At 36.9% G+C, this 14,298-nt stretch overlaps 1 protein-coding gene across 2 annotated transcripts in view; it reads left to right on the forward strand.

Annotated features, from left to right (window-relative positions):
- The window catches only part of gtdc1 (glycosyltransferase-like domain containing 1), a 295,974-nt gene that overhangs the window by 93,792 nt on the left and 187,884 nt on the right, over nucleotides 1-14,298 (forward strand). For both annotated transcript variants that reach the window (XM_039757369.1, XM_039757368.1), the window contains exon 2: nucleotides 6,003-6,202. In XM_039757369.1, the coding sequence (XP_039613303.1) occupies nucleotides 6,024-6,202 (179 nt within the window). In that variant the 5' untranslated portion in view covers nucleotides 6,003-6,023. The remainder of the gene's footprint in view (nucleotides 1-6,002; nucleotides 6,203-14,298) is intronic.

The following is a 14,298-nucleotide window of genomic DNA, read 5'->3' on the forward strand; positions in this document are numbered from 1 at the left end:
CAGAACATCTTAACACCTGGATTTCTTGCGGGGGTTGAAAGACTTTAGCAGAGAAACACTCGCCAAACTGGTTTAAGGCATATCCCTAAAGTCCTGTTGTAAAATTCAAAGAGACCCATTCCTAAGGAAGGGGGGGGGGGTTTGGGGGTTACTAAACACTAATTTACATTGCTTTACTCTTTCAGGGCTGATGTCGACTTTTGTCAAAATTTAGGAGTAGAGGACAGTAATCAGCTGTAAACTGCAACAAAACTCACCCTTACATGTTAGTTCGACTCTCATTGCTAGAAAGAAAGTTATACAGCTTTGCTGATTTAACCTCGATTCCCTACAGGTGCAGGAGTAGCGAAGAGCAAACAACCTCTAAAATGGCACCGACATCTGGTGAGAGACCAAAGCAAATGTGCAATGCAAAATACTCCATGGACGTTTTACGTAATTTCGTTGAATAGAACTCTGACTCGTCGGACTCTTGAGTTTTATGCAAGTGATCTGGAGATGGATATCGAAAACGAAAGTGAGGTGCCGGCATCATCTGATCGGTCCCCTACAGCAGCATTCACCTGGGAGGACCACCACTTATGATGACAAGAGATACAAAAACCAAATTGTGTCACACTGAGACCGCCACCACCACCCACCTGCTGTGTAAAAACAGCCAGCGCACCGTGCATTCCTGCTGACCACCTAGGTGCCCCCACACAGCCACTGCCAGCAGACATGCCAAACATGCGCCATCAGCAGGCACAGCACCAGACATTTTTTGTTGACTTATGTGTGAAACCATCGCTTTGTGGAAAAAATATTCAGCCCTCAAAGAGTTAAAGCTCTATCATGCAAAGAAGATGCCATATGTTAACATTATCCAGAAACACTACCGTCTTCTCTGTGCCAAAGCTCATTTAAAATGGACTAAGGCAAAGTGTAAAACTATTCTATGGTCAGACAAATTGAAATTTGAAATTCTTGTTGAAAACATGGACACCACGTCTTCCAGAATAAAGAGGAAAGTGACCATCCAGCTTATTATCAGAGGTCGGTTCAAAAGCCTGGATCTTTGAAGGCATGGGGGGTGCATTAGTGCCTATGGAAACAGCAGCTTGCACATTTGGATAGGCACCATCAATGCTAAAACATATATACAGGTTTTAGAGCAACATGCTACCGTCTAGACAACATCTTTTATCAGGGAAGGCCTTGCATATTTCGGGTAGATCATGCTGAACCACATACTACATCTATTACAACAGCATGGCTTCATAGTAGAAGAGCCCTCGTGCTGAATTGGTCTGCCTGCAGTCCAGACTTTTCACCAGTTAAAACATTTTGCGCTTTAAGAAATGGAAAATATGACAAAAAAAGACACAGGACTGTTGAGTACCTAGAATCCTATATCAGACAAGAATAGGACAACATTCCTCTCCCAAAGTCCAGCAACCAGTCTCCACAGTTCCCAGATGTGTACGGACTTTTGTTAAAAGAAGAGGGGATGCTCCACAGTGGTAAATTGGCCCTGTCCCAACTTTTCTGGGACATATTGCTGCCATCAAATTCAAAATTACCTTATTCTTTTCTTACAATGTTACATTTTCTCAGTTTAAACATTTGATATATTTTCTATGTTCTTTTCTGAATAAAATATGGGTTTATGAGATTTGCACACTATTTACATTTTACACAGCATCCCAAGTTTTTTGGAATTGGGGTTATAAGATAAAGCTGCTATAAAAGAGAAAAGCCTCACTAGCAACAGGAGAGGCCTAATAGATGTGAGTATGAAATAAAAGGGACCACTAAAGATGCTGGGGCTGTTTGTGTTTTGGGTGGCAGGAAGTATAGATGGCACAGAGTTAACAATTTAAACGAGACTGTGAATGTTGTGGTCTGAGCACAGGTATGTGTAGTTTTCCCAGGATGCCACATGAGACCAGAAAGGGAACACCAAAGGAGGCAACACCTCCTTGCCTCACTTCTGGCAGCTTAGTTGCTATCTTGGAGGTATATTTTTTTGTAGGCTCAGTGTTTCTTGGACATCAGAGCCTACTAAGAATTCTAAAATAATGTTTCTGTAGCAAATGTAGGGTTGATTCAGACTCCAGAAATAATTCCTGTGCTTGGCTAAAAATGACCCCAGCATGGGGTTTAAAGCTACATTAAGTCCAGACCATACTGAGTGTGAAGGTTGGATGAGATTTGGTGGTGAAAATTCACCTCCCTGGTGGGAAAGAAGCCATGGTCATAAGAGAGTAAGAGGGGCCAGATGTGTGAAAGGGGTGTTTGTTTGTATTACTGTAGTTAGCAAACAAGTAAGCCATGTCACCAGAGACACTGATTCAAACCCTGTATAAGCAGGCCCAAAAGGATTTTACTTTATCTGTTTATTTGTACATTGTATTTTTTCCTGTAACCATTTCTCTGTTGAGTATATTTGAGTTTTATAAAGACACCATGTTTTTGTATCTTTATGCCCCATGTGTATTGACCTGGTATGGAAGTCTGATATGAGTGGACCCTCCTACTGTATTTTGCAAAAATAGAGGAAAGATAAGTGAAAAATGAATGTTTGGAAATCAATATTACATTCTTTTTTATTCAGTGAAATGAAAAAAGTTTTATTTTAAGCTTGTTATATTGCATAGTATTAGCATGTTGAATAATTATGTACAGGCAACTAGTGCTGTAGTCAAGCTGTCAAAACCTAGTCAAGGCCCAAGTCTAAGGGGAGTTGAGGCCAAGTCAAAACCAAGTCCAAATGATAGCGATGCTAAGTCAAGACTGAGAGGGGGGAAAAAAGTTGCATTCAAGATGAAGCCTTAATTACAACTCACCTATAGTTTAAGCTCTAATTTGCTTACTTTCTGATGGGGGTCATTGAGACTTAACTATACTGTATCTCTGTATATTCACTTTAGACAAAGGATTTGAGCATGTTAAAGAATATCACCAATCACTGAGTGGCAGGGAGACGTATGCAACAAATCGCCAAAATGTGGTGCTGAAAATGTAGTTCTAATTCTAAACAAGAAGTTTGTCCATATTTCACATTACAGAAACTAACAAATACACATTTTCTAAACAGTTATTTTTGAATATTTTTAATTCTGTGATACATGACTGAAATTATATTTGTTGTTTTCAGATGTTGCACTTTTATTTGCAATAATGAAAAATAATTACTGTGAAGCATAAATGTAGGGTTACATTAGGCCATATTATTTATTTCAAGTATGACTTTTCAACTGTCTAAAAATAGTTACTAATATGCAACCCCCACCCTGATAGTGTTTTATGCTCCACTGAAGTAAATGTCACCTTAAGCTGAACTGAAACGTCACATTTATATTGACGACTTAATATCATATTTAATTTTACTGTCCCACACAGACTGATGTTATCATTGTAACATGCTTTACAAGATATTTTACATTAACATTCTGTATACCAGCAAATAACAAGAAATGCACTATAAATATAAAATTGTGCAGAGCATCCCTCTCATGCTTGGCACATAAAACAATGTATTAGTCACTTAAAATGCTGAAACTATAAATGTTAACTTTGTCAAGGAATGTAGCTTTTCCAAAAATTAGTTAACTGCTGTCATCAGCTCTTCTAAGTAATTCATGTATTACTGTCTGAAATGTTGTATCAATTTTTCCCTTGTACTGTAGGTAATGAGGATGTACACATTTATGCCTTGAAATGCCAATACAGTATACTCCTTATTATCCTTTACGGTACTACAAAAATCCATTGTTGCACTTATAGGAGGAGTATACTTATTGAGAGTTCAAACCTGTACTATTTAATCTTCGTGTTCATGCCTGGTGTGCACAGGGAGTTAAACAAAAGAAAAAAAGCTTTAAAAAAAGGCAGCTGGTCACGATCAAAACCTGAAGTCATAGTTGAGGAGGCCAATGGCCGAGACTGAGCAAAGTCTGAATATGAGTACCCCAGGTTTACTTCAAAATGAAATCAAGAAAATAGAAAAAAGTCATGAGTCCAAGTACCACAGCCCTGCAATTAATATTTTTAAAAATATATTAACTTTTAAGTGGTGTTAATTCATAGAAATGTAATTTTTGTTTGAAAACAACTTCAAACTTCATCTAATTTGCTACTACTCCCTTCTGGACTTGTAATGTAATTTCAAAGTATTATTTATGTAATTCTAATGTAAAATAATACAGTACATCAACACTTAAGAATGTGAATTCAGTGAGAGAAACTTCTGATCTTAATTGTGTACGTACTGTGGTTTATAAAACATGATGTAGTACCTTTTTTGTAATTTGTGTAAATTTGCAAGAGTAAGGTAAGGGCTTTACTGACTATGAGGTTATTTATTAATTTAAAAAGTCTTTTTTTATTTGTTAATGTTGATGGCTTTTTAAAAGTTTATGAACTTTTTCAGCTTGAGTATTTTTCAACAGCTTACTCATATAGTTTTTTCCCCGTTAGTCTTGATTTGAAACCACTATTTATTGTATAATAAAAATGCTGTTCAATACAGTCTTTGTGAATACTTCGTTAGGTTTTAATTTAGCTTTTTGTTTTTTGGTAGTGTAATTTTCTATTTCTATTAATTTATTGCAATATGATGCATAATTTTGTACTTAATTTTAAATTTTAAAAATTATTTTATAAATAAACATGTCCATTGTTTAAATACAAAGTTTTATATTGTATTTGTAAATTGTGGCTGTATGTATTGATTGAATTTGGATTTACATCCATGTTATTTTTTCCCCCAGTTATGTGACATAGTGTAAATAATAGTAGAAGACACGTTATTTTTAGACTAAGACATCTGGAATATTTTAGCATTCAGTTATTCATATTTATAAAATGGATAATATCCATCTGTTCATCCATTTTAACTCTTGGTATTACAGGGAGCCATAGTAGCAGTATTAGGTGCAAGACAAGATTCACACCAGGATGAGATATTTCATTTTGTAGGGCACACATTAGAACACACCTATGATCATTTGTATAGAGCCTATTTAGTTTCACATATTGAATTTAAAATTTAAACTAAACATTACATTTGAAAGGTTATATTAATTCTGAATTTCGCCACAAGGCACTTGAACATCACACATCACAGAAATGACCACCAAATTATGTGTGTATGCTTGAGATTTTTTTAAGGCTCTGAGTATTAGTGGTACTATAGTATATCTTTCGGATAGTGCTACATGTATTGAGCACTTGCAATTTATAAAGTAGCAGAGAGGTTTAACAAACTGCTGGAATATTTTGCAATGTTATTTGATATTTTTTGCTGCTAAAAAATACTGTGCTCTGTAACGTAACATTATTTACACCAGTTGATCTAGTTCAGAATCGCATGGGATGAGAATTTATCCCAGCAGCACTGAGCACAGAGCAGAAACTATGCAGCAGTCCATTGCACTGCCTACTTATGCACACTATCATTCTCGCTTAAGGTTTATCTGGATATACCAGTTAACCTAAACTCGGCGTATCTTTGAATATGTGGATGTAAAACTCAAGTTACCAGTATTAAGGACACAAGGAGAAATTGCAAGCACACTGCAGGCAATATCTGAGCACTGTATCACTGAAACAAAAGCCCTAACCACTGGAATACCATGATGCTCTACTTTACACTGTCCTTTACTTTTATCAATTACCCTTACTTTTAGTGTGTCCTCATAAAAGATAGCACACAGTGAGCATTTGTTTTCCAATTTCAATTTCCAGCCATCTACAATACAGGGAAACAGCTTTTAGGTTATGACACTTCTTGTTTAGTCATACTAAAAGACTTGCATCCAAACCATGATGGGTTCATTAATTGTACCCTTTGCTATTGGTACTGGCTTTCTTAAATGTGGACCTGAAAGAGCATTTAAGAAAAGAAATGGAAGTGCTTTGTGATTTGTCATTTTTTGCATTGTTATTTTAAATCTTACACTTTTCTTTGATAAGCAGTGAAAACTTATTTTTGACTCTTTTTCTGTTATTTTATACAGTGACTGTGAAAACATCTCCCAATGAAGATACTACTAATTGAAGCTTTTTATGGAGGATCTCATAAGCAACTAGTTGATCTACTGATGGACAATATTGAAGGCTGTGTTGCTTATACACTTCCTGCAAAAAAATGGCATTGGCGAGCTCGTACTGCTGCTCTTCACTTTATGCAAGCTATACCAATCAATGACACTTACAGGTATTTATTACTGTTTTTACTGGAACATTTGCAAACCTGGTGTAACTAGACACTAACAGGTAAACAACATGTTTCGTATATTTTTTATATTTGTTTGGATGAAAGATTCATACTTTAGTGGTAGCTACTGAAGCATGGAGGATAGAGTTTCATTCTTTGTAGATCCTGTTACTCTTGCAGAGACAAATTTACTACACCTTTAAAGAGAAAATAACAGTTATGAGTTGCAGAGGTAAAAAAGCTGTTACACCCATTGCAGTGATTTTATAAAAACATAATTAACAGTTATCAAAACAGGCACAATGAATTCAAACAATTGTTTGAACAAGTGAGGTATTTAATAATACTAAAAGGTCTCAGGACTGGCTATTCTTTTTCTATAGAACTGCAATGATGCAAGTCCATCAAGATATACCTCTTAATGTCCACCCTAAGTGACACCACCATAACTCATCCAAAGAAGCTCATCTGAGTACACTTAGAAGACAAATTTGGCAAAGACTAGTGTTTTGAATTAATGTCACAGACATGACAAAAGGGCTGTGTGAGGCCTCCAAATCACCCTTAAAGCAGGACCTTTATTGTTCTCCCAAGAATAAGCTACCCCAAGTCAGCCAGCCCTCCAACTTCTACCTGTAGGCGTTGCCCTACACAGACGGGGGACCCAACAGCAGTGACGTCAGGGTGGTTCCACATCCTGGTGCTCCACCCACACAGGATATGAAATGGATGAATATTTCAAGAAAACATACACATATAGCAAGGTGCAAGTAAAACTAGTACAAATTATGTATAAACATGAAAAAAGAATTATTTAAAATTAACAAAAACAACAGTAAAACAAAATATGCATAAATCTTGGCTGTTACATAATAACTAGCTTTTGGAATGATCCATAGCTAAAGCTTTGAGACCATACATTTGTTGGTTAAAATAAAATGCTAATAAAAGTAATCCTTTGTTCAAATCACAAAAACTTCAGGATGTCCTGTATTATTTTGTATGTCAGGCAACCCCCATTAGTCACAAATTGCATCATCACCTCAACTTTGGAGTTAGCACAGCAGCTTACCAAATGAAATGTTGGGGGCTGTTAGTAGACCGTGGGCGCTAGGCAGTTTGGTACAAAAGGAGATGATACAATGCAAGGGACTACACATTAGGAAGATGATGTGGTTGCAGGTGACAACTGAAGAAACGCTATTAGGCAGTGACTAATTCAAAACCATTTAATTTATCCTATAAATCTAGATGACATAACATGTTCTTTTGACAGGATACAACACATCATGAATTTGAACTGCTAAAGATGCTAACTCTGGTATTCTGAAAATTAAAGGGTTTCTTGCAAGAACATACTGTGCATTTGTAATGATTAATAAAAGTAGTGATACCTAGATCAAATTACAGAAACAGGATGTTATTGAAGACTCCTGAGGACTCCTGAATTCTGAAAATGTATGGATATTCTGGATGAATAAGGAAGCTTGTCAGACATTATTTTTTCTGTATTTTTTTTTTTAAAACCCCAGTGGTAGTGATAAAAAGTGTACCTACCACATGCTGAGAGCCACCCAGGTTAAAATGCAAGTTATTTAAAATATGTTTATTTTAATGAAGAAGGGATTCTGCAAGAAGCTTCAAATAATATGTCGCAAGACTACCGAAAAATATTATGCAGTAGTATACCAAAGCAATTAGCTTCATATTTTTTCAAAAATAAAGAATGAATCACTTTCTTCTCACATACCCAGCTTTAAAAATAGTTGTCTTGTGTGCTTTTGATTGGTATTGTAGGTACCGTAGGCCCATTGGAGCATTATGCCATGTTTATTTTCTGTTTGATGTTACTTTTATTTTCCCTTTTTTAAATCCACACCTTTTTTGTAATAAACCCTATTTTTATCTATATTGTGGCCTTTTGATCTTAATTCTTATATGTATATAAATAAATTTGGCTTACTTAATTTCAACTTTATATGGGGTGGGGGGGAATCAAAAAAGTGGGGACAGGTGTATGTGTGAGTAATATTTTCAAATGCAGCACATATCATATAAACTAGTGAGCCTAAATCAACCATCTACCAGGTGACTCATGTCAGAAATCCCCAAACATCTCAGTTATTTAATTCAAGTCCGCTCCACAGCAGAACAATGAGATAGGTCATCAGAGCATATGTACATTATATTCATCATAAATACATGCTTGCTGCACATCAGTTTCCACAGAAACCCTGCTAATTGAGTGTGGAACATTTGCATCTGAGTAAGCCATTTAAGTAAACAAAAGGATGTGTTCATGTCGAATGAACATGTCTGCCTTGTAAATCTAAATTTTGTAATGGTTTACCCTAAGTAAAATGTAAGCAGCTACCATGTCCCTATCTTCAAAAAATCCATAATTCTAGCAAGTAGTTTAAAGCAGCCACACTCTATGGTATTTTTCCCAGGCAGCTTGGAGTTTAAGCAACCAACACATCCCTTCTCATCTTCTGTTATGTTTTTTTGCTGTATTCTAAAGTAGCAAGTTGAATTCCTATGTTTTAAAGCAGTTTGGCTTAGACTGATTCACTAAGCAACAAGCATATAATAAATATTCTGTGCCTTTTTTTTTATTTTTTTATTATACAAAAAAGCACATCGTCTAAAAAGGTAACATGATCATTGTAGTTTCATAAATCTTCCTTACTGATAAATGGTGATTGTTACACAAGTTTTTCTTTTTTAATAACAGTAGATTTTGATAAAAAGGTAAATGCACAAGGCAATGATAGACAGTGTAGAGGACTGTAAAAAACAAACTTATTACTGTTACCTGTTGAACTGTATATTCATGTATCTTTGTACTCTCACAATCTCTGATTTTTATGAGCAATTACAAGGCATTTAACTTTAATATGTTTATAACATGTAGTGCAAGCTTATGATGCAGGACACAAGATAGTCAAGCACTTACACAGCGTTTTGGTTGTATGTGCTGTATTAATCCCTGAATAAGTTGCAACTTCACCTCTATTTGCAAAATACATTAATGTATGCGTTTTTGATTTTCTGTCAGTGTATTTTTTTTTAAATTGCTACATTTTTTTTGGCACAAATTGATGATGAGCTTAGAGCAATAAAAAAAGTGATTATTGCTGGTTGATCTAAAAGGGCATGTGAGAAAAAGTAGAGAGATGATAGAGTACATAAAGGTTAAAGTGTAAGAGAGAACATAGAAGATAGAGGATTTTGCTATGGCATCTTATTTGGTAATAGTTAACACATTTTTTGAAAAGAAAGTAAATCAGATTGTGACTGGACAGTAACGGATGAAGGCATAGTGTATTAGACGTTCTAATGTGTAAAAGATCTCATTTGAAAGAGGTATAGAATTGTAAGGTCATAAATGAGGAAAGTGTGACAATGTAGTTTAAAGTGGTGATGGTAGTGATGGACTGGGACATCAGAGGCAGCAGGAGAATAAAACCAGAGCAAGCAGCACTAAAGATGAAGTGGTGGAAATTGCAAGAGGTATGGCTTTGGAGCAGGTTTAAGGAGAAAGTTTTAAATGAAGTGCAGTCATTTAAGAGTGTGGAGAAATAGTAGTAGAAGAATAGCACAATTGTTTTAAAAATAGTTGAGGAGGTGTTGGATAGAAGAACAGGAAGAAACCCACCTGGGGACAAAGAGACGTGGTGGCACATAGAGGAGAAAGATGTTATAAAGGCTAAGAAGAAATTGTACCAATCAAGGAAGGAGGAAGATAGAGAAATGTATAATCAGACAAACAAGGAAGCAATTAAGGCAATAACATGAACCAAGGCACAAGCTTTGGAGGAGGTATGTGAAAAATTTCAAAGTATGATCTGTGATCTCTGAGTTCACCTCTGTTATAGCACGTCTATGTTAAAACAGCAGTGTCAGGTGTTCCGGGGGGAAGGGGGATGTGGGATTGTGAAAGCGGCTGAGAGAATAAAATCTGAAAATAAAAAAAAAAAACAAAGCTAACCTTTACAAGTATCATAAATTACACCGGCTGTTGCAGACCAGAATCAAGTGTATGTTTTTATTCTAAAATAGTAAGAATAAGAGCAGCTCACTTCCCAAAACGGACTTGTCTGGGATGGAACCTGTGAAGTTTTTATTACCAGTCAACGGTTGATACCATTTTGCCACCGAAGCAGTTGTAGCAAATGCGTGTCAATGCCGCACCCTAACACTGGTTCTTTTTCTGCAGTTATATTTTTGAATAGAAACACACTTGTTCTGTTTTATTTGTACCTTTTGTGAAAGTGTTTCTATGATATTTGGATTTCAGGTTTCACACATTATACACTTCATGTCTACATTATGTCAATTATTACTAAAACATAAAAAACGTTTCTGTTTTAACGATGTGTTTAAATAGATCGTTGTAGACACGGAACACACATAAAATGCATGTGTTCCAAATAACGATATAGTATTTATAAAAGGTGTCATTTTGCTTGACTTCTCACTCTATACAGCTATAAACAACTGACACGCAGATAGACAAACTTGAGCTGAGAAAAATGTGCAGGGCGGGGGGATGTGATAGCTGGCTGCTGCTGTTTCCTGCTTATCAACACATTTCCAGGACAAAAGACGCTGATGGAGAGGTGCAAAGCAATTTAAGGTAGGACGGATCTGCGAGTTTTTTCGTAGGCTCTGGTAATTCTAGTGTTAAAAAATTTAGCTCCTAAAAACCTTGTGTTTTGGTTGCTGTTAAGGAGTCGTGTAGGAATTTTTAAAGCTTTTGTTTTTTCCCTAAAGATGGGTTTTTTGGCTTTTTTTTAACTTGCACAAAAGCTGTTGAGTGTTTAAGGGGAACGTTTGGAAAAGTTACTTGTACTTGTGCTTGTTATTTGTAATCAGACCAGCATCGGTGAGGCAAGGCAGTAAGCAGGAGTAGCTGACACTAGCATTTATAAATAACCGGCATTGTAGTAAGTAACAGAAACAACAATTCCTTAGTAGGAAAAAAATAGTAGCAGTTGACTTCAATGAGGTAAAGAGAAGGGCTCGGCAGTAAGTAGGATAAGATGCCTATCAGGCACAAATGTCTATAGGAGCAGACAAGACAGTAAGAAATTAACTATCAGTGGATATTCAGTAAGAAAGTTTTTCTAGATTGAACAGTTCTTAGCGGTCAGAAAACTAGAACATCTAGAATAGTTAAAAGGGCAACAGTGTAAGGGTTCATTAATATGTTGGAATACAAACTGTGCAAGCAGAGAGCATTTAAGTAAGGAATAAGAGGAGCACAAAGTTAGAGCTGATAGAGAAAAGTAAAATGAACTCCTATGGAAGAACAAACAGCAGGCATTCGAGGGTGAGAATATTATAGGAGCTTAGGGGGCCATAAAGGGGGCCAGAGGGGACTGGGCGGTCTCTTGGTCTGGAACCCCTACAGATTTTATTTTTTTCTCCAGCCTTTGGAGTTTTTTTTTTTTCTGTCCACCCTGGCCATCGGACCTTACTCTTATTCTATGTTAATTAATGTTGACTTATGTTTATCTTTTATTGTGTCTTCTATTTCTCTATTCATTTTGTAAAGCACTTTGAGCTACATTTTTTTGTATGAATATGTGCTATATAAATAAATGTTGATTGATTGATTGATTGATAAGGTGTAAAATAATTGTAGCAGTTCTTTAATTGTTTTGGCTTATTTTTATTTTTTTAGTTTTACCATTTAAGCTGAATCATTTAATTTTAATTAAAAACTCTTTAAAAACAAGCAGTTTTAGAAATCCAAACACAAATTTTAATAATGTGCCAGTGCAATGGAAGTCCAGTTGGATGTTGGACTTTTTAGAGGATGGCTTGGAGGAACCATTCTTCTATGAGGGCTACATCTGCAGGAGGTGCCAGCTGATCTAGCACTTCGAGCTCAGCTGCACTGGAGGAGGAGTTCGCAGGCATGCGTTATAGAAGAGAATTGGCAGACCTGGCCCAGGTGTCCCTGGGAGAGAAATTCTGCACCATAAGGAGGTGCAGGAGGATATTCTGGACCATGCAGGTAGAGATAGGTGGGTCATATTCACATGGGGGAGGGGTGAAAGGTGCACACTGTCCAGTCTTCACTGTCTCTGAAGATTCTGAGGTGGTAGGCAGGCATGAGGAGCCCCAGTTGGCCACCATAAAACCCAGTTCTCAGAAAGAGAGAGGTAGTGATAGTTGGGGACTCTTATCATCATGGAGATTGAAGTGCAGGTTTGCTTCAGATATTCTTGTGCTGTGTTTTGCCCCATGGGTGCAAAGGTGGGAAACCTCCATGGAAGGGTTAATAGGTTCTTGACCGGAAGAGGGATAGATCCAATGGTCATTCTCCATGTTATAACAAATGAGAGTGTGGCCCGTCAGTTCTGTGACTCAGATTTAAAGAGTTAGAGTAGGTGCCAGGCTGAGGAGCAGAACTGACAAGGTACTTTTCTCTGAAGTTCTACTGAACTATGCCATCTACCAGTCCAGGTAAGACTGAGGAGATTAGAAGGTTTCGTGTAGGGTAGAAGAGTATAGGTTTATGGGGCACTGGGACTTCTTTTGGAACAGATGGAATCTGTTCTGCTGCAATGGGTTGCATCTGAACCTGAGGGGCACCAATCTTTTGGGGAGGCATATGAGTAGGTTAGTCAAGGAAAGTTTAACACTAGAATCCCCAAAGCCTACAAAAAAAATTGTAATGCCGGGCCATCTTAAATTTCTTCACACCTCTTCATCATTGTCTTTTGTTTTGCATATGTGTCAGTCAGCATAAGCAGCCTGCTTTCCCATCTCCTGCCGACATAGCTAAAGTTCTTCCAGCTCAAGTCTGTTTATCTGGGTGTGAGGTCTCTGGAATTGTATTGGGGAAATAATATATTGTTATTCATAATGCATGCATTTCATGTGTGGTCCATGTCTACAGTGATCTTAGTAAATGAAGGATATCAGGAAATGCGTGGCAAGAAATGTTGGACACATAACTAAAAGAGAAACCTTTTTTAATGTTATAGTAATAATGACAAAATGCTGACATGAAGTGTGTAAATGTGTAAAGTCCAATTATCAAACAGTTTCATAAAAGGTATAAAAAAACAAGTGCACTTCTACTGAAGAATATAACCAAAGAAAAATAAATCATTCAATTTACATGTTGCTGTCAACAAGTAAAAACCCAAGCTCAAATATCATTCGACAGAGAGAGACAACATGTCTGCTTAGCTGGTGCAGAGGTAAGAACTGCTGCATTGTAATTAAGAGGTTGCAGGTTTGAGCCAGGGATTTCCTCATTTTGACCAGTGAGCTGCTATTATCTATTCCATATATATATATATATATATATATATATATATATATATATATATATATATATATATATATATATATATATATATATATATATATATATATATATATATATATATATATTATAATAGAGAGCGAGAGAGAGATTATAGGTCCGCCAAGCCCTTGACCCTCTGCAGTTCACATACCAGGAGAAGGTGAAGCGGAGGATGCCATCGTCTACATGCTACACCGATCCCTTTCCCACTTGAACAGAGGCAGTGGTGCAGTAAGAATTATGTTTTTGGACTTCTCTAGCGCCTTCAGCACCATCCAACCTCTGCTCCTTAGGGACAAACTTACAGAGATTGGAGTAGATTCATACCTGGTGGCATGGATTGTGAACGATCTTACATACAGACCTCAGTATGTGTTTTTCGGGAACTGCAGGTCTGACATTGTGGTCAGCAGCACAGGAGCGCTGCAGGGGATTGTGCTTTCTCCGGTCCTGTTCAACCTATATACGTCGGACTTCCAATACCACTTGGGAGTCCTGTCATGTGCAAAAGTTCATTGACGACAATGCTATCGTGGGCTGCATCAGGAGTGGGCAAGAGGAGGAGTATAGGAACCTAATCAAGGACTTTGTTAAATGGTGTGACTCAAACCATCTCCAACTGAACACCAGCAAAACCAAGGGAGCTGGTGGTGGATTTTAGGAGGCCCAGGCCCCTCATGGACCCTGTGATCATTGGAGGTGACTGTGTACAGAGAGTGCAGACCTATAAATACCTGGGAGTGCAGCTAGATGATAAATTGGACTG

Source organism: Polypterus senegalus, chromosome 6 (genome assembly GCF_016835505.1).
Source record: "Polypterus senegalus isolate Bchr_013 chromosome 6, ASM1683550v1, whole genome shotgun sequence".
Taxonomy (NCBI): Eukaryota; Metazoa; Chordata; class Cladistia; order Polypteriformes; family Polypteridae; genus Polypterus; species Polypterus senegalus.